This window comes from Bubalus kerabau, chromosome 14 (genome assembly GCF_029407905.1).
Source record: "Bubalus kerabau isolate K-KA32 ecotype Philippines breed swamp buffalo chromosome 14, PCC_UOA_SB_1v2, whole genome shotgun sequence".
In the NCBI taxonomy this organism is placed as follows: domain Eukaryota; kingdom Metazoa; phylum Chordata; class Mammalia; order Artiodactyla; family Bovidae; genus Bubalus; species Bubalus kerabau.
The window spans coordinates 45,429,417-45,451,343 of record NC_073637.1 but is presented as its reverse complement, the minus strand read 5'-3'; the positions used below and the strand labels follow the sequence as shown (position 1 = coordinate 45,451,343).

Here is a 21,927-nt window from a genome sequence, read left to right as displayed (position 1 = left end):
TTTCATTTCTGAGTTTAGTTATTTGCATCTTCCTTTTTTTTTACCTTCTGTCAGTCTGACTAGAGGTTTGCCAATTGCATTGTGCTTTCTAAAGAACAGCTTTGATTTCATTGATTTTTCACTATTGATTTTCTGTTCTTTATTCTGTTTATCTTTAATCTTTAATTCCTTCCTTTTTGTTAGCTTTGGCTTTAGTTTGCTCTTCTTTTCCTAATTCTGTAAGAGTGTACAGTTAGGTTATCGATTTGAAATATTCTTTTTTAATGTAGGCATTTACAGCTATAAATTTCCCTCTGAGCACTATTCTTACTACATTTCATAAGATTTAATATGTTGTGTATTTGTTTTCATTTGTCTCAAAGTATTTTCTAATTTCTTTTTGATTTCTTCTTTGACCCATTGGTGGCTTGAGAGTATGTTGTTTAACTGGATAAATTTATAAATTTTCTAGTTTTCCTTTTGTTTCTGGTTTCTAGATTTATTCCATTATGGTTCATCAAGAAATTTTGTATGATTTTAAATTTATTGAGATTTGTTTTGTTGCCTAATGATATGCTTTGTCCTGGAGAATGTTTCATGTACATTTGAAAAGAAGGTGTATTCTATTGTTTTGGGGTGAGGTGTTCTGTTTATAGTTGGTTTATAGTGTTCAGATCTCCTGTTTCCTTATTTGTTCTATCTACCTCTTTACATCAGCTTTTATAAACTAGGTGGGGATAGGATGGGTAAGGCAGATTGGTGATAAGCCCAATCAGGAGAGTAAGAATGAAAAATACAGAGTATTTGGTATTAGTACATGCCTAATACTGTTATTTTGAAAAGAGAAAACAAATACACTTTTTACGCAAGTTGCACATGTTGATCGTAAAAACAAAAAGCATTGAAGAAAAGCAAAATTACCTTTACAGCATAAAAGTTTTAGATTATCTGTTTCCAGACTTTTTTCTATGTATGTATTGCTATAACATTTCAGTATTTTAAGAAGACATCAGAATACACATTTATAACTTTTCTTCACTTAATTGAATTTCAAAAAAAATTTTGTGGCAGTAAATGATCTTCTACAATTTCATTTTAAATTGGTGTAGAATAGCCTGTTTTTTTAATTGCTGCAAGCCCATTTTTAATTAATGGGCATATCATTTAATCAATGGGCATAATATTTCAGTTATTTCCTTTTTTTGCTATTATAAACAGTATTTTGATGGAGATACATATAATCCTTTAGGCACCTCTTTAATTAGTTCTTTTTTAAAATTCTATTACTTTTGGTTGTGCTGGGTCTTTGTTGCTTTGCTTGGGCTTTCTCTGGTTGCAGTGAGTAGGGGCTACTCTCTGTTGTGGTTCTTGGGCTGTTGATTGCGGTGGTTCTGTTGCTGCAGAGCACAGGTTCTAGGCACACCTAGATGTTCTAAGTACATCTAGGCACACAGGCTCTAGGCACACCGGCTTCAGTAGTTGCGGTGCACGAGCTTAGTTGCTCTGTAGTGCGTGGAATCTTCCCATACAAGGAATCGAACCTATGTCCCCTGAATTGGCAGGCAGATTCCTATCCACTGTGCCACCAGGGAAGTCCTTTAATTAGTTCTTTAGAATAAATTCCTAGAAGTATTAATAGAATCCCTGGGCCTACTGGGTGTTAAGAACACAGTCATTACCATGTACACCAACAAAGCCAAAACGCTAGCCAGAAGATTTCTTGTAGTATGTGAGAAAACAGTTTTTCCAAATCCTTGCAGCCCTCAGTATAATTATTTCATTATCAATGATATTAACTTAATAGTAATAGCAACTAATATTCACAGACTATTGCTGCATGGCAAGCACACACTACTTGCTGAGTGGCTGAACTCTTCACAGTCATTTTCTCATTAATCCTCATAACAGTGTTATGAGGCAGATATTACTGTTTTTATGGTTTGATGGAGAAAAAAACAGAGATCTAAATCTCCCATTGGATTATGTAATGTTATTTAACAAGTTATCAGACATATGCTATGTGAACACTTTCTCCCATTCTATATGTTTTCCTTTTCACTCTTTGAAGCATACAGGTTTTTAATTTTGAGAAAGTTGAATTTGTTTTTCCTTTAGTGACTTGTGCTTTAGTTGTTTCTTGTCAGAAACCATTGCCTAATTCAAAATTATGAAGATTAAGGTCAAAGGTCTTACATTACAGCATTGGGTCTTGTGTCCAGGTCCTCATGAACTCTGATGTGTGTGCTTACTTTTTTATTTGTGTAGTATTTATACTCAATCAGAAATTTATACAATTTTTATGAAAACTCCATGAGATATGGCAGATATATTCTTACTTTGCATGCTTGTGTGCTATGTCTCTTCAGTCATGTCCAACTCTTTGCAGCCCTATGAACTTCAGCCTGCCAGGCTCCTCTGTCCATGTGATTCTCCAGGCAAGAATGTTGGAGAAGGTTGCCATTCCCTTTTTCAGGGGATCTTCCTGACCCAGGGATCAAACCTGAATCTCCTGTGGCTCCTCTATCACCGGCAGATTCTCTACCACTGAGCCACCATGGAAGCCCATACTCTTACTTTACCTCCCATCATATATAGATTATGCTATCATAATAAAATATGATCCTAATAATTAGATGTAATAAAATCATTTGGGGCTTCCCTGGTGGCTCAGATGGTAAAACGTCTGCCTGCAATGCGGGAGACCCGGGTTTGATTCCTGGGTCGGGAAGATCCCCTGGAGAAGGAAATGGCAATCCACTCCAGCACTCTTATTTAAAACATGATAATTTTCTGTTTTTTATGTTAGAGTTACTGCTTGAAATAGTTGTAGAAATTAAGAGATAAAAATCTCCTCCATCCATTTTTTTTTAACTTCTTTTTGAGATGTAATTTACATTAAATTTCATTCTTTTAATGTGTATAGTTCATTGTATATTCACAAGTTTATACAAGTATCAGTACTATCTAATTCTAAAACATTTCCTCACCCCCAAAGAAATCCTGTTCCCGCCAGTGTTCACCCCAATCCTCCCTGCCCCAGTCCCTGGCAGCCACTAATCCACTTTCTGATTCCATAGATTTGCCTGTTCAAGGGATTTCTTATAAATGGAATCAAACAACACGTGGTCTTTTGTGACAGGCTTCTTTCATTGAATATAATGTTTCCAAGGTTCATCAATGTTGTAGTACCTATCAGTACTTCATTCCTTTTTATGGCTGAATAATATTCTACTGTGAAAGTGTACACCGCATTTTGTTTATCCATTCATTAGCTGTTGGACACTTAGATTGTTTCCACTTTTTGACTGTCATGAGTAATAGTGCTCTGAACATTCATGTACAGGTTTTTGGGTGAACATATGCTTTCAGTTCTCCTGTTTTGTACCTAGGAATGAAATTTGTGGATATGGCAACTCCATGTTTAACTTTTTGAGGAACTGTCATGCTATTTTGCTGCCAAACTGTACAATTGTGGATTCCAGTCAGCAATGTATGAGGGTTTCAATTTCTCTACACCCTTGTCAGTGCTTGATATTATTTGTCTTATTGGTATTGTCTTACTGATTATTGAACACCATACTAGTAGGGATGAAGTGGTGTCTTATTTGAACTTTTCTAATTATGAATGAATGGTATTGGTGATTATGATTATTGGTCATTTATATATTTCTTTGGTGTAATGTCTATTTAAATCCACTATCCATTTTAATTGGATATTTGCTTTTCTCTTATTGAGCTATGTTTTTTTTAATATATTTTACATACTAGACCCTTATCAGATTTGTAATTTGAAAACATTTTCCCAATTCTGTTAGCTGTCTTTTTACTTTTATGACGGTATCCTTTGAAGCACATCAGTTTTAAAATTTGATGGTATTGGTTTATTTTTTGGTTTTTGTGCTTGAGGTATCATATCTAAGAGATGTTGCCTAATCTGAGATTATTTAGATTTACCTCTCTGTTTTCTTCTTAAAGTTTTATAGTTTAGCTCTTTCGCTTAGATTTCTCTGATCCATCTTAATACATCTGGTCTGACTTAGGGGTCCCACTGCATTCTTTTGCATATGGAAATTCAGTTGTCCTAGCACCATTTGTGGAATAAAATTATTCTTTTCCACTGAATTGCTTGGTATCTTTGTTGAAAATCAGTTGACCATAAATGTATGGGTTTATTTCTGGACTCTCAAGTCTACCACACAATCTTGATTACCATAGCTTTGTAGTAACTTTTCTATTCATTATTCCATTTTTCTTGATTCATGTCAGAGATTCTTGTCTCTGACACACACACACACACACACACACACACATAAATGTTGAATTAAGAAATTGTCACTCTAGTGTGCTGAGATTGAGCTAGGTATGTTAGCACACAATTATCAACAAAAGCAGGAAATATATTGGGTCATGTATTGTTCAGAAAGATTTATAGTGGTCTTTCTAAGTTTCATTAGGGCCAGTGAATACTTCAGAGATGTGTCAAGGGGTATCTACTCTTTGAAGTATGTGGACATTTGTAATTAAGGTAAAGAAAAGTATTAGAAAGCTAACAACATGCAATGAGAATTAGCCAGTAAACTGAGAAGTGGAGTCAGAAAACCTGCATTAAAATTCCGATTCCTGCGTTATTAGCTTAGTGACTTGCAGCAAATCATTTAATTTGCTTGATTTTGAACCTTATTCATTCATACATTTATTGTTGCGTTTTGTGACTTCCAAAAACAGGTATAATTTGTGGAGTCCTATCTTATAGACCAGAGAAGGCAATGGCAACCCACTCCAGTACTCTTGCCTGGAAAATCCCATGGATGGAGGAGCCTGGTAGGCTGCAGTCCATGGGGTCACTAAGAGTTGGGATCTTAGAGACTGTGTTAGTTGCTCAGTTATGTCTGACTCTTAGTGACCCTCATGAACCCCATGTAGCTCACCCCCATGGAACCCATGTAGCCTGCCAGGCTCCTCCATGGAATTTTCTATCCAGGAATACTGGAGTGGATTGCCATTGCCTTCTCCAGGGTATCTTCGACCCAAGGATTGAACCCAGGTCTCCTGTATCGCAGGCAGCTTCTTTACCGTCTGAGCCACCAGGGAAGCTCGGAGTCGTATAAGCATGGATAATTATCTTTGTTCTGGACCTGTATTCTAATTAATGCCATCTTAGAGTATGTTATTTGGGGGTTTTTTTGGCAGCCACATCACTTTTGATTTATTCTTCTTTCCTTTTGCTGAGTGCTCTCAGTTCACTTAACAATACTCTATGTTGTTTTTAAAGGCCATGCTGTCTTTGAACTCATGAAAGTGTTGTGTAGGTCAAGACTGAGATATAGCTTTGCAACAAGCCTAGAGAAGCTTCCTTTTGAGGGTCTTGAATATTAATGAACGTACAGTCATCCCTCAGTGTCTGCAGGGGGTGGGTTCCAGGACCCCTGTGAATATCAAAATCCACAGATGCTCAAGTCCCTTATATAAAATGGTATAATATTTGCATATAACCTATGCACGTCCTTCCATATGTTTTTAATAATCCTTAGATTACTTATAATACCTAGTGCAATGTAAATGCTATGTAAATACTGTATAAATGCTATGTAAATAATTGCCAGTACATGGCAGTTTCAAGATATTGCTTCGTGAAACTTTCTGGAACTTTTTTTCCCCTGAATATTTTCAATCTGCAGTTGGTTGCGTCTGTGGATGTGGAACCTGTGGATACGAAGGGCCAACTATACTTCAGGGACCGGAGTTTTTCGGCTTCTGGGACAAAAGTCTTGGGTGTCTGTTTCTCTCTGTGGGTCTCCCCTTTCCCTCTATTTTCCTAGCTGTGCCTTTTCCTCTACTCTTTTTTTTTTTTTTTTGCTTCATAGCTTCTGTTTATAGTTTTGGCCTCCTCGAGTATATTTAGGCTTCTATAATATTACATAATCTCGCTGGGCCCCACCTGTCCTTCAGGACTTCTTTATCCAAGTCTTTTCAGTTTCTCCTCCCAGTGTGATCTTAGTTTCTCAAACTGCATTCCTGAGTGAGACTCTGATTATTCGAGCATCCCTTGGCACATCAGGCAGTTCACTGGCTAGTAGCCACTTGATGGGTCAGGAGCCTATTTCTAACCACCAAGCTGAGGCTGGTCAGAGGGGCCCACACTTCTGCAGGACTCTGGGAGAGAGTGTGTTTTATTTATGGATTGACAGTATGAACTGTGGTTTATATTGGAAGTATAAACTCATATGAGGCTTTCCCGGTAGTGCTAGTGGTTAAAAAAAAACAAAACAAAAAAACACCCACTTGCCAGTGAAGGAGACGCAAGAGACCTGTGTTCGACCCCTGGGTTGGGAAGATCCCCTGGAGGAGGGAATGGCAACCCACTCCAGTATTCTTGCCTAGAGAATCCTGTGGACAGAAGAGTCTGGCAGTTTATAGTCTATTGACCAGGGTCATAAAGAGTCGGACTCTACTGAAGGGACTTAGCATGTATGCATGCGTAAACTTATATGAAATATGCAATATGGCTGTGTTTTGATTTGGCATGGTTGTATGTATTTTGGTGGGAATTCAGATTGTTTGGGTGGTCGATCCCTGGGTCAGGAAGAACCCCCGGAGAAGGGAATAACTTCCCACTCCAGTCTTCTTCCCTGGAGAATCCCATGGACAAGAGAAGCCTGGTGGCCTACAGTCCATGGCGTTGCAAAGAGTTAGACACAACTGAGCGACTAACACTTTCACTTTTCACTTCAGATTAGTTTAACTTAATACATAAATGTGAGTTTTTATGGGCATTCAAGCAGCAGTATTCAGCTGGAAATGCAGACCCAGCAGTCAGAGTAGCTGTTAGAATAATTTGAATATTATCTGTGTAAAGGTTTGAACCCTGAACCTCTATGACAAAACTGAGTAAGGAAGTATAGGAAGAGGGGAGAGACTGAGAACAACTCAAGACTGAAATATAGAGAAGAGAGAAAAGCAGCTTTACAGGAGAGATCAACAAGCAACCCATTTGCTTAACATATTATTTTAAAAGAGGCAGAGAAATGAATCCAAAATGTTTTAAAACGACTGGAATTTTGAATATAATTTTGGGCTTATCATATTAATTCTTTGACTTTATTCCTACCCCAACCCCGCTCCTTGCAGGTAGAAGAAGAAATCCAGACTCTGTCTCAAGTGTTAGCAGCAAAAGAGAAGCACCTAACGGAGATCAAGCGGAAACTTGGGATCAATTCACTACAGGAACTAAAACAGAACATTGCCAAAGGGTGGCAAGATGTGACAGCTACATCTGCGTATGTGCCCTCGACCCTACCTTTTTCTAGAGAACGTAGAGGACACTTTGCTCTTTTTGTCTGGAAGCGGGGAGGGGTGGAAAGGGACTGAGGAGGTTTCTGCAGCTTTTGTCTATACTGTGCAGGGCAACCTTCCCCACCATGCCTGTTCTCAAGTGTATCTGAGTCTTCTCCAACTGTTCTTTTGGACTGTTCTGGGGTGTAGCGAGAAAACCAGCCTCCTATGTGAGTTGAAGAAATAAAATCTAAGCTCTTAAAACGTTATATACTGACTTACCAGATATATACATGAGTCACTTGGTCCTCAGAATAACCCAGTAGAGTGGGTAGTGAGATAGCCGTAGATAAAGAAACAGGATCAGATCAGTGTTGAGATCACAAATCTCTCAAAGTCTGGAGGCACTGTTTGAACTAAGATCTGGCCAAGTGCAGAGCCAGTCTTTTTATTTTTTTTTAACCCTGCTTTATACACAGCATGAGACTCTCAGGTCACCATCTCTGATGTGTGCCAATGGCAGAGGACCACTCCTTAATCTTCTGGTCTTTTTTGATCACACGGTTTTGGTACAGCATTATCAAGATGCAGCTCCATTTCCTGAATCTCCAAAAGGTGTTCTCTATACAGTCCCGTCTGCCGAGCTGGTGACCAGCAGCAGCGAGGCTGACTGCTTCCTAACGTGGCAGTATGGGGGTACCCACCCGCTTTCTCCATATAAGTAGGCAGCGGAAGTACATGCAGGATGCCATTCCTTGTATCATCTTAAACATTTTCTCTTTTTCTCTTTTTTGGTATTTGATCTTGATAAGGTAAGTAAAAATGCCTGAACATCCCTTTCTACAATGTGGGCTTAACCTCTTTGGGATAAGAACCATATTCTTTTGTCTGGTTTAGTTTTTCCCTTCACTCATCCCTGCGTAGATGGGAGGAGGGGGGTGGTAAATTTTCTGCTTTTGTGCTACAGCAAATATCCTACTTGAGTCATTTGAAGTGTTGTACCTTTTATGTACCCTGTTGAGAATGCACCAGTCCTTATTTGGTAACTCTACATATAGGGAGAACTGAAAAATCTCTTTATTCTGCCCCAAATTGATTTGGGTGATAAAACGTACTCCTGGGTCCCACCTTACTTTTGGTCCCTTTTTAGAAAATAAAATTGTGAAAGAAATGTGAGGAATTTGATTTCATTTTTGTTTTGTTTAGCTTAAGTGAAAAAGGAAAAAAAAAAATCAGAGATATAGTTTCATTTAACCTCTGGCCCATTTTGATCTTGGCTTCATAACTGTTTTTACTCTTACCCAGATTTCTTCAGCCTTGCCTTTATGGGCCTTTCTGGCTGTCCTAGGGTGCTGCAAAAGGTTGTGTTTGAAATGGTTAAGTAAAAGATGATGTGATGATGTTGACTTGGCAGTCATGAAGAATTTTGGATGTTCTATTTTTTTTTTTTTTTCTTGAGAGTTCTCCAAGAGGTGGTGATCACTGAACTCTGCATAGTGGATATTAGAAAGATTGTTGTTCAGTCGCTAAGTCGTGTCTGACTCTTTGCAACCCCATGGACTGCAGCATGCCAGGCTTTCCTGTGCTTCACTGTCTCCCAGAGTTTGCTGCGACATAGGGTCACAAAGAGTCGGGCACAGTTGAAGCAACTTAGCACACACACGTGTGTCCATTGAGTCGGTGATGCCATCTAACCATCTCATCCTCTGTCACCACATAATGGATATTGGAAAGGTTAGCTTACTTTCTTTGCTCTGTTCTTTTGTAATTTAATATAGGTACAAGAAGACCTCTGAAACCTTATCTCAGGCCGGACAGAAGGCTTCAGCTGCTTTTTCGTCTGTTGGCTCTGTCATCACCAAAAAGCTGGAAGATGTAAAGTACGTCCTCATTTTTCCTTGCTTAATTAAGATGAGGCAGATTAAAATCTGTTATCATGGTTGCATTTCTTTCCTGCCTGGTACTGGCTGATGTTGGACTCCCCCTGTTTGAGTGAGGAAGAGCCCTCCTTCAAAACCAGGACGTGAAATGCATCCCTAAATCCTTCTAAGCGTAGCCTTCAAACTGATTGTCTTATGAATACACTTAAAAGTTGTTGAAAAATTCTGGTTGTGAACTTTCCTCCTTTTAGCCCTTCTTGATCACACGGGGTAAGTATGTGGCTGCAGACCTGTGGTTGTGAGCGGAGCCTGGTGTCTGGTGGGGATGAGTCTGGGAGCACTGAGTCCTGCCTTCACTTCCGGTGGTACATTTTTAGCCCATGGTGTGCTTGGCACATACTCATTTGTGTACTGCTTTGTACCATCTATGTTCATGCCCAGGCCAAAATCTTGTTTTGAGCTATTTATTTTGCATTTTATTTTCAATGTGTCTGCAGAATTTTCCTGGTCATTTTGATAAAACCGCTTCAGAGTGCTTTTGTGTCCACCGGTAACCTCATGCCACCCACCCTGTGGATTAAAATAGTGCTGAAAATGACAAATGCGGATTAAATTGGCTGTGCTTCTGTTGGCATGCAAGATTTATGTGTTTTGTTTTTTTTAAACCCTTCAGATTGCATGACCTTGTGTTTTCTTTTTGTGGGGAAAGTAGATTTTACAACCAGAATTTTGTTGGTTGAATAAGTTTGGTTAATTGGTCTTATACTTGTACCAAAAATACCCAATGACTTGCTCTTTTGGACTATTATCATTTCAACACAACGTAATAAACACAGCTCTCTTAAACCCTTTTGACCATTATATATACTTCTCTTAGGTAAGCTCTTTTCTTTCTGTGCTAACTCCCGATTGTGTAGCCCTTTAGAATTCAGTTAAAACTTTACACAGCTCTTAAAAAGTAGGTTATTTAATTGTTTTAGATTTACGAGAACTTCCTTTCTTTTTTAATGCTTACTCTGGCTTCTTGCAGATTGCAAGCCTTTTCACATTCCTTTAGGTAAGGAGAGTGTAAACCATCGCTGCAGCCCAGCTCTCGTCTAAGACAAGTGTGCTTAGGCTATGATGCCACATTGGATGGTCGTGTTTGTCCACTACATAATCTTGCATTTTGGAATATCTTTTCTCTGGTGCATTCCTATTTTCAAGGGAGGGTTTCTTGTATACCATGGGTGATGGATACATTAAAAGGAGAATAATTTGACACGTGATTCAAGGGATATGGAAATGATTTTGACATTTTACTTTCTTTTTGTGTATGTGTGTGTTTGGTAAAAAAAGAATCAGCTTTACCATGGCATGCAGAATTCCTCCCTTTTAATGTCTGACTTTGTTTGTTTGTTTTTGATGCTGTAATTTCTTTGGTGCCTATGTCAGGATGTTGGAATCCCCCTTCACCTGGCTCCCATTATGCAGCTGTAATCGACAGCATATGTACTGTCTCACAATGTTAGTCTTTTCTCTTTCCAGGTTACTGTGACATTTTTTTTTAATTATGGTAAAATATGCCTAAGATAATATACCATGATTCAGCATGTTTTAGTACTTGTTTTGTTAGCCTCTAGTGTTTACTATTTTATTATTTCTTTACATGAGTTGTATTCTGTAACTCTGCACACAAGGACATTTCATAGCTGCAAAAGGAGAAATAAAGTGTATTAGGCCAAAAAAGAAAGCATGTTAAAAAGATGTCAGTCCAAACCTTCCCTTCTGGAAGGAATCTTTGTGATATTGAGCAAACCTCTCCTCTCCCTCCCATACAGACTCTCTGATTATCCAATTAGTAGGTACAGAAAACGAAGGTGGAAGGTCTTTTGAGTATAAGTAGGAAAGTTAACACACTAGTCTCTATCTCTGTTCCTATTAACGTGAATTGTCTTCTCAAGCAGTCACTTGCTGTGGCTAGCGTTGTGCCTTCTTAACTAATCAAGCAGATACTTATAACTGAGGCTTTTTCTCACTTATCTCTGAAAGAGTAAGTCAGGGAGATAAACAAACTCTGAGTGTTAAACTACTTATGGTTAGAATTGTGCTTTAAAAAAAAAACAAGAAATCAGTGATAGGAATCAATTCTGTATCTTTGGTGTTCAACTGAAAATGGCCTAAGTGCTTTAGGAAACTATTAAGAGAATTTTATCTAACATTAAGGGGTTGTGTGAGGATGTGTTCACTCACATAATCCATTCTGCTAACATTAAGGTGTACACTGTTGATGGATCCAAAGGGTATAACCTATACCAGACACAGTTCTTATTAGGAAAGGCCTTAAAATCTTTGAGTGCATGGAATGGGAGAAGGGAGGTGGGGCCCAGGAATGAGTTAAGAATGGAAGAGCCCTGGGACTTCCCTGGTGGTCCAGTGGGTTAGATGCTGCATTCCCAGGGCACAGCTTCAGCCCCTGGTTGGAGAACTAAAATCCCTCATGCTGTGTTGTGCGGCCTTATTATTACCGTTTTATTTATTTGGCTGCCTTGGGTCTTGGTTGCAGCCATTGGTATCATCATTGTTTCATGCAGGCTCAGTTGTTGTGGCACTCGGGTTTCATTGCTCTGGGACACGTGGAATCTTAATTCCCTGACTGGGGATCGAACCCACGTCCTCTGCATTGCAAGGTGGATTCTTAACCACTGTCCAGCAGGGAACTAAGATCCCTCATGGTGTGTGGTGTGGCCTCAAAAGAATGGAAGAGCCCTGTTCATACTTAAGTATAAAACAATACTAGGTATAATGTAAACAAAAATAATAAAACTATGTAAGTGCTGTTGAAGAAGGATTTCATCAGTTCATACCACCATTTTTTCTGTATACTTTGGAGAATATTAAGCAAATGTACCTAAGTAGTTGGGCTGTTGTCTATGGGGTCACACGGAGTCGGACAAGACTGATGTGACTTAGCAGCAGCAGCAGCATGGCTCAGTATGTGCTGTCTTATTAATTCACTGGAAATAATATGAGTTTGGTGGCTGTCTTCTTGCGGCTTACACAGTCACTTTTTTTCCTTTCATTAAAAAAATTCAATTAAGATCATACTCTGTCTAACATTTTCACTCTAGTTATTAATGAATAATGTATTCTTTGTGTATCAATATATTATGTATCAGTGCAGGTCCTGGTTAAAGTTAGGCTTCATATGACAACTTGGAAGTGGGAGATATAAGAGAGCTACATTTTGGAATTATTTCTTACAGGTTAAAAGTTGACTAAAGCCCTTAGTTGTTGGCATCTGGTTTCAGGACCTAATAAAGCTCAGGTTCTTGATGTTTCATCTCAGAAAGAATCCAGTGAGAGACAAAGTGATAAATAATAAGTAGGTTTATTTAGAGAAGAACACATTCCACAGACAGTGTGGGACATTGCGGAGGGTGATGGAGAGGCTCTATACAGTCAGCAAAAACAAGACCGGGAGCAGACTGTGGCTCAGATCATGGACTCCTTATTGCCAAATTCAGATTTAAATTGAACAAAGTAGGGAAAGCCACTAGACCATTCAGGTATGACCTAAATCAAATCCCTTACGATTATACAGTGAAAGTGATAAACAGATTCAAGGGATTAGATCTGATAGACAGGGTGCCTGAAGAACTATGGATGAAGGTTCATGACACTGTACAGCAAGCAGTGATCAAGACCATCTCCAAGAAAAAGAAATGCAAAAAGGCAAAGTGGTTGTCTGGGGAGGCCTTACAAATAGCTGAGAAAAGAAGAGAAGCTAAAGGCAAAGGAGAAAAGTAAAGATATACCCATTTGAATGCAGAGTTCCAAAGAATAGCAAGGAGAGATAAGAAAACTTTCCTCAGTGATCAGTGCAAAGAAATAAGGGGAAGATAATAGAATGGGAAAGACTAGAGATCTCTTCAAGAAAGTTCAAGATACCAAGGGAACATTTCATGCAAAGATGAGCTTGATAAAGGACAGAAATGGTATGGACCTAACAGAAGCAGAAGATATCAAAATGAGGTGGCAAGAATACACAGAAGAACTGTACAAAAAAGATCTTCACGACCTATATAATCACGATGGTGTGATCACTGACCTAGAGCCAGACATCCTGGAATGTGAAGTCAAGTGGGCCTTAGAAAGCATCACTATGAACAAAGCTAGTGGAGGTGATGGAATTCCAGTTGAGCTATTCCAAATCCTGAAAGCTGATGCTGTGAAAGTGCTGCACTCAATATGCCAGCAAATTTGGAAAACTCAGCAGTGGCCACAGGACTGGAAAAGGTCAGTTTTCATTCTAGTCCCAAAGAAAGGCAATGCCAAAGAATGCTCATATTACCGCACAATTGCACTTATCTCACATGTTAGCAAAGTAATGCTCAAAATTCTCTAGCCAGGCTTCAACAGTATGTGAACCGTGAACTTCCAGATGTTCAAGCTGGTTTTAGAAAATGCAGAGGAATCAGAGATCAAATTGCCAACATCTGCTGGATCATGGAAAAAGCAAGAGCGTTCCAGAAAAACATCTATTTCTGTTTCATTGACTACACCAAAGCCTTTGACTGTGTGGATCACAAAAAACTGGAAAATTCTTCAAGTGATGGGGCTACCAGACCACCTGACCTGCCTCTTGAGAAATCTGTATGCAGGTCAAGAAGCAACAGTTAGAACCAGACATGGTACAACAGACTGGTTCCAAATAGGGAAAGGAGTACGTCAAGGCTGCATATTGTCACCCTACTTGGCAGAGTACATTATGAGAAATGCTGGACTGGATGTAGTACAAGCTGGAATCAAGATTGCCAGGAAAATATCAATAACCTCAGTTACGCAGATGATACCACCCTTATGGCAGAAAGTGAAGAAGAACTAAAGAGCCTCTTGATGAAAGTGAAAGAGGAGAGTGGAAAAATTGGCTTAAAACTCAACATTCAGAAAACTAAGATCAAGGCATCCAGTTCAATCACTTCATGGCAAATAGATGGGAAAACAATGGAAACAGTGACAAGACTATTTTTTTGGCTCCAAAATCACTGAAGATGGTGACTGCAGCCATGAAATTAAAAGACAGATGCTCCTTGGAAGAAAAGCTATGACCAACATAGAATATTTAAAAGCAGAGACATTACTTTGCCAACAGAAGTCTGTCTAGTCAAGGCTATGGTTTTTCCAATGTTCATGTATGGATGTAAGAGTAGGACCATAAAGAAAACTGAGCACTGAAGAATTGATGCTTTTGAACTGTGGTGTTGGGGAAGACTCTTGAGAGTCCCTTGGACTGCAAGGAGATCCAACCAGTTCATCCTAAAGGAAATCAGTCCTGAATATTCTTTGGAAGGACTGATGCTGAAGCTGAAACTCCAGTCATTTGGCCACCTGATGCAAAGTGCTGACTCATTTGAAAAGACCCTGATTCTGGGAAAGATTGAAGGCAAGAGGACAAGGGGACGACTGAGGATGAGATGACAGGATGGCATCACTGACTCGATGGACATGAGTTTGAGCAAGCTCTGGGAGTTGGTGATGGACAGGGAAGCCTGCTGTGCTGCAGTCCACGGGGTCCAAAGAGTCGGACGAGACTGAGTGCCTGAACTGAACTCAACTTTTCAATTGAGTTAATTTCACTTTAGAAAATCATTTCTCGATCAAGGTGTCCTGATTGTAATCTGATTTATATATAATAGAAAATATATGAAAACATATAATAGGAATATATAAAACATATATATTAGAAAACATGTATAAAAAAATCGACATCTTTTTAGGTGAGTGAGTCACAGAGGCAGATACTGACTATATGCCCCCATGAACTGTATAAGAAGAGGAGTGTGGGCAGCAAGCTTGAGGGTTTCCATCCGAGCAACATGGCCTTTCCTCTCATGGAGATGGATGCAGGGGCCCCTTTTTGCCAGTGCTTATAGTAGTTGGGTAATCCTGTTGACTACCCTTTGTTCCAAGTTCATGCTAAACCAGAAGACTTGGGACGAGGATTTCAGTCTCTGGTGGAATTGTGGGCATTTTGCAGGCTTGCATTGTTAAAGCCAGCAACAGTTTTGATTGTACTATTAATACATTATCAGTTAATAAGTTAGCACTTGAGGTGTAGATATTGTCTATGCCTTGGGTGGGTGAGTAAGGAAGAGGAAGAGGAGAGGAGGGATGGGGAGAAGGAGAGAGAGGGCAAGAAAGGGAGAGAAGAAAGGAGGAAGAGAGACAGCGACAGAGAGACACAGCGAGAGATGTCTGTTTTTGGCAACCTCACAATTAGGGGTCAGCAGCAGGCCAGAGGAGCCCTCTGAGGACAGACGTCTTGTCCCAGGTGGGGTGTTCACAGCCACTCCTCTGCTATTGGCTTGTTTTCTGCATGTACATGGTAAACATGGACTCGTGCCTTTATTTTTGTTGAGAGAAACTTTAAAGGAGTGTTTTCATTTCACTGGGTGCAGGTGTTTAATTGATGTTCATGTTATTAAGAGCATGCTCTAATAATTCAGCAGCCTCATTAGACAGATATTTCTGATATGTTCAGGCGGATTTGCCTTTCTCTTCAAAGGAACCTTCTCCTTTTGGCCTCTAATTTTTAAAAATTGATTTGGGGTTCATTCAAGTTATTCCAGATGATTCCATTTTGCTGAAAATTTCTACCACTTAATAAGAAATGATCTCTTTTGTTATAATAAGGTACCTTTTGATATGAATTTGTAAAGGTTTTTTAAAAAATTTATTTGGCTGTGCCAGATGTTAGTTGTGGCATGTGGGGTCTAGTTCCCTGACCAGGTATTGAACCTGGGCCTCCTGCATTGGGAGTGTGGCATCTTAACCACTGGACCACTAGCGAAGTTCCAGAATTTGAAAAACTTTAATGCACTTTCCTATCTTTCATGCTCATACATCCTAATTTCAGTTGCTGCAGTTATTTATTCATTCATTCTTTAATTCAAAAGTATTTATAGAATGAAAACTTTGTGCCAGGCACTGTCCTGGACCGTAGGATTTGAGTTACCAACCAAAATAATAGCTGGGTGAAATTTGAAAGCTTTAAAGGATATAATCTTAGATAAGCATTAATGTGTATTTCAGTTAACGTCATCTGTAGGGACTTCCCTAGTGGTCCAGTGGAAAAGAATCTGCCTGGAAATGCAGAGTACACATGTTCAATTCATGGTCAGGGAACTAAGATCCCACATGCCATGGGTCAGTTAAGCCTGCACACCACAACTAGAGAGTCCGTGGGGTCCTACAAAAGATCCTGAATGATGCAAGGGAGATCTCGTGTGTAATAACTAAGACCCAACACAGCCAAATACATAAATAAATAAAAAATAAAGTCATCTGTAATAATAATATAATGGTAAACAGTTATAGTAGGTACTGTTAGCTTTATGATTTTTCAGATGAGGAAAACTGAGCCACAGAGAGGTTAAGTGACTTCCCCATGGTCACACAGCCATCTGGCTGAAGGCCAGGACTTGAACCCAGGCACACACAAGTTCAGGAGCCTGTGGTCCCCTCTGCCTTGTTCTGTCTCCCCAGGGCAATGATAGCTTAAGACTTCAACCCTCCAGCCACTGTCTGGCAGTTACTTTGGTTCATCACCTGTGATCAAGAGATTATTTTGAGGGCAAAAGGGAATAACAATACATGGATGGCTCTTAAAAGCATGCTCGGCACACAGTATGCTTTGAAACATGTTGACCAGCCTCTCTTCTTTGTCTGCCATTTGCTACATTCTTCCTTCTTCTTTTCCCTCTACTCCTCCCCCTTTACTATTATTAGGGATGAAAAGTTCAACCAACCATGTAAGAAACAACAAACATTTAAAAAGTCAGTTCAGCTTTTTAAAAGAATAACTTCCAAAGTAAGAGCAAATATTAGATTGTAAAATACTTAGTGTGTCTGAGTGATAGTCAGGTTGTCCTCTTTGATTTTTTTCCTTTAGTGTTTTGAGGAATCCAGATTTACATTCCTGCTTTGATTGTAGGTTACTATCTTTGAGGGTTGAAATCCAGTTGGAAAAACTTGCAACAAAATTTGCTTTATAGATGCTAGCTAATCTTCCCAATATATTAACATCTATTAGAGATAGTTCTGGTCCAGGAGCAACGTGGCTTTTTGCTTTTTAAGTTTTCCATATTATGTTTGAACATCAGTGAAATTGGAGGTGATATGTAAGTTGAAGAGAATTGAAACTTTGTGACCTTGCATGCTGCTGCTGCTAAGTCGCTTCAGTCATGTCCGACTCTGTGCGACCCCATAGACGGCAGCCCACCAGGCTCCCCCGTCCCTGGGATTTTCCAGGCAAGAACACTGGAGTGGGTTGTCATTTCCTTCTCCAATGCATGAAAGTGAAAAGTGAAAGTGAAGTCGCTCAGTTGTGTCCGACTCCCAGCGACCCCATGGACTGCAGCCCACCAGGCTCCTCCATCCATGTGATTTTCCAGGCAAGAGTACTGGAGTGGGGTGCCATTGCCTTCTCCGAACCTTGCATAGGGAAGCTAAAAATGCAAAGACAGCTGACCGATTGTTAGATTACACACTAGCCACCGATAAAATAGAATTTGATCTGAATATGGGTTGTAGAGATATTCAGGTAGAGAAGCCTTGGTGGGACTTGAAATTAATATGCACTCTTTGTTCTTGCTGCTGTAATGGCTACTTCAAAAATGGCGACACCTTGACTTTGTATTACTCTGATTTCATTCTCTGTTCTTTTTAATCTTTTCTTATTGTGAAAAGTAACACATACACAAATTCAACTGTGTTTATCACAAAATGAACACCTTATTGTTAATTACTTCCTTGCTTTTTGTTACACATTCGCACTTACACATATTTAGTGAGTGCATCCTTCATGGTACTCAAATGTTTAAATTCTTTATCTGCCATAGCTGCTGATTGAAGTGCAATACCAGCAAGACTGACTTTGTCATTATCCCATAAAGGACCCTCAAGTCCTCTACAGGAGATACTATACTATTAGTATTCTCAAAGAGATCGTTTTTAACATTCTTTAAGTCATATCACAAACATCTTTGGCATCTGCTAGACACTTAATACAGAGAAGGCAATGGCACCCCACTCCAGTACTCTTGCCTGGAAAATCCCATGGACAGAGGACCCTGGTGGGCCGCAGTCCATGGGGTCACTAAGAGTCGGAGACGACTCAGCGACTTCACTTTCACTTTTCACTTTCATGCATTGGAGAAGGAAATGGCAACCCACTCCAGTGTTCTTGCCTGGAGAATCCCAGGGACGGGGGAGCCTGGTGGGCTGCCGTCTATGGGGTCACACAGAGTTGGACACGACTGAAGCAACTTAGCGGCAGCAGCAGCAGGCACTTAATAAGTTAAAAGGCCCCTGATCATTTCTACTTTGGTTTTCTTGGAAGCGTATTGGTAGTACTTTTCTATGATAATGTTGTGAAAACAAAATATTTTTTAAAAGTTGTCTGTATTTCCAACATTATTGAGTTTTCTCCTAACTGTTTACCCTGTTGGTCAGTTTCCCCTGTCCCCCTGATGTCCCCTCTCAGTGATGCTCCACTGCCATCCTTCTCTTACCTAATCCAGAAAGGACCCCTTGATGAGTCATGCATAGCTCCCCACTGCTTTCCTGTTTTAATTCTTCATCCCCTGAAAATTCCAGGTGACATTTACAATTCAGTTTTTCAACTTTTATGATCAGGACTTGTTTCTTACGGAGTATAATCCTGAATTGACTTCTGCCCTGGATGTTAACTTCATAGTCAATTTGATGCATCTAGAATTAATTCGCTTTTATGATTTTTCTCCTCACTCTGCCTTTGCCCTAGTTCCTTTAAACTAACTTTCTCCTGGTTTAAAGGGGCATGGAACACACCAGATGACCACTGGAGGAAATGATCTTTTATGTAGATGCTTAGGGACAATGACCAGAATTAACTGTCCATTTCTGAATTTGTACTTACTTCATTCACCCATTTTCTCATTTTGTTGATACTATGGAATTCACTGTGTGAGTCCTGTGGACAAACAACTTATCACTGGCTTAGCTATTATGTACTTTGTTTTGCCAGAATTTGATTATTTCTGCCAAAATGTTCTAGTGAAGAGTCTTTTGGTTAAGAAGAATAGAAAACTGTGACTTTGCTCACCTAAAAAGGGAAAGGCGTTGCACAGGATGAAGGTTGTTTTGTAATTCAAGACAAGGAAAGGAAGCAAGCCCAGCCCCATCCAGACTAGTCCTGCAGATTGGAAAGCTGTTAGAAGTCAAGGTAGCTTCTAGAGCCCAAAGAAACCAAGAAACTCCTTTCTCTCACACTTGAGCCCTCTTTTCTTAATGGTCATCTCTCCTTCCTTTCCTCTTCCTCTCTGCTCATATGCAAAGCTTTCTTTGGGAATTGGCTTCCTCTGTATTCTTACAACTTTTACCTGTTCCCCAAAAATATCTTCCTCAACATCAAAGCCTCCATGAGATTTTAGCTCAAGTGCCTACCACTAACTGATTAGCACCTTAGTGTTTTAATTACACAGTCCCAGGATAAGAATCTTATGTTGTGTTTTTCTTTTCATTCAGTCTAAACAATTTGTAGATTACCAGAAGATTAATTTTGGTGGGTGGAACTCTACTGATGGTAGAGGGTGGCTTTGGCAAGGTGGCTGTGGCAATAGAGGCAGCTTCATGTCAGGTCGATTTCTCTCTCTCCTCCTTTCTTGTCTTGTTGTAACCAAGATTTGGGACGATAGACTAATTACAGCTCACACAGACAGGATTTCTCAGTTCCTATCTCAATGATTTCTCAGTTCCTATCTCAATGTAGCAAGGATTCGAAATGACTGACTGGTTACAGCTCAGTTACAGTTCTTTTACTAAACAGAGGGGATAGTACATTCCCAAGACATGGGAGCAGGCTGACCCTGAAGGAGTGGCAGTGATCGCTCTCTGCTTCCCTTTTTATACTCCCTGTCTCCTCTTGATTCTGTGCTGTACATAATAGGGCTTGTACCCACCACCAGTCAGGAAAGGGAATGCAAATAGGCGTATGCTCAAGGGTGTTGACAGCTGCAAGTTGTATAATGACAGGGGGCAAATCTTATTTGAATGGCCTATAAGGACATTTAGTTTAATTAAGAGCAAGTACAGGTTTCTTACTAGAAAACTGACTACTGCTACTAAGAAGTGATGTCATTTTAAAGTCACTTGAAGTTGTCAAATAGTGACTCTGAAACCTTTCTGTTCTGGTACCAAATGGAGAATGATGGCTGCAGGAACTCTTCAGTGGTCTTGCTTGTGTGTGTGTGTGTGTGTGTGTACGTACCTGTATGTGTGTGCTTTATCTTTTGAGGGGAGGTGGTGAACACTAGATTAGGAGTTCAAAGACCTAAGTTCCATTTATGATTCTGCTGTGACCTATAAATTATTAACTCTTGAGCTTGATGCCAGATGCCTTACAGGTACTGGTGAAAGCACTCGACAGTTTTCAAAGTGCTATAAAAATGCCAAGTTGATTTATTAGCTGAATTATGAACTACTGGAATCAAATTGGCCCATGAATAAAAGTTACATTGTGCTAACTTTGATCCCCTCCACCTCAAAAAGCAAGTAATTTTTTATGGTGCCAGAAGAACAAGATTCTAGAAAACTAAATTTTGTTTGCTTTTTATAATATCTAATTGCCACTTTACTAACTCCATTTCTGTCTCTTTTTAATGCTGCCTCTTAGCATACGCTCCATTCAACACTCAATTAGCATGCCTGCTATGAGGTAAAGTATATTTTCACAAAATGTAGTTGGTCTTATGCTTTCTTACTTTTTATCCAGATGTTTCTCTTGAATGTTCTGAAGTAGGAGCTAGAAGTCTGCTCTAAACAAGCTGTGAAAACTGTTACTAGCTTTCCGTTGGTCTTCCCAATGTTATTAGGCTGGTGTAAGAAATCCATTAAATGTTTGTGATTTTAAAAAGGAATTATTATTTCTACTTTATTTTGTAAACCTGTTAAATTGTTTCATTCTGGAATCTGTTTAATTAAAAAAAAATTGAACACTGCTCATCTGATCAACCTTTTCTTTTCATGGGTGTAGGTGGCCCACCTCCTCTGTTCACATTAGCTTTAGTTACAGTCTCCCTTTTTCTCATCGTCCCCATTTCTACTTCCTTCATCCCACTGTGACATCTGGAATCAACTGGGATCTCATTCTAGTGTCCTCTTTCATCAGTAAGCACTTGCAGGTGGCACCTTTTACTACCTCACCTGACCTCTCTATAGAGGCAGAGAATTTTTCAACAATGTACGCTTGACTTGAACTTTAGTGTTCATTGGAACTACCTGGAGGGCTTGTTAAAAGTCCCTGCCTGGTGGGCCCATGTCGACTTTCTGATTCTATAAGCCTGGGGTGGGACCTGAAAATTTGCTTTGCTAACAACTTCCCAAGGGCTACTGATACAGCTGGTCTGGGGATCACCCTTTGGGACCGACTGCCCGTCACGATGGTGGGAAGGGGGAAGCCCATTTTTCCTTCTTCTCCTGTTTCATCAAGGTAGCAGGAAGGATATTGGAGATCAGGTGGATCGTATAAAAGCTTTGGAAACCCAGGTGAAAGCGACACACGGGCACTGTGACCCTCCCTAAATAATGTGGATGGATGTGAAGGCACGGGAGCGGCTTCCTGTGGGCTTGGAGAGCCTCTGTTAGTTGGGGCAGCTTTGTGAAGTGGCCAAATCGAGTTTCGTGCCCCTCCCTTCCTTTCGGTCTCTGTTTCTCCTGTTATGCTGCTCCTGGGAACCAGGATCCCTGGTGTGGAACCTCCTGTGGTTTGCTTGTC

The 21,927-nt window shown here is 39.8% G+C and overlaps 1 protein-coding gene across 2 annotated transcripts in view; it reads left to right on the top strand.

Moving 5' to 3' along the window:
- TPD52 (tumor protein D52) overlaps window positions 1-21,927 on the top strand; it is a 128,087-nt gene that overhangs the window by 100,032 nt on the left and 6,128 nt on the right. For both annotated transcript variants that reach the window (XM_055546342.1, XM_055546341.1), the window contains exons 3-4: window positions 7,108-7,256; window positions 9,030-9,131. In XM_055546342.1, the coding sequence (XP_055402317.1) occupies window positions 7,108-7,256; window positions 9,030-9,131 (251 nt within the window). The remainder of the gene's footprint in view (window positions 1-7,107; window positions 7,257-9,029; window positions 9,132-21,927) is intronic.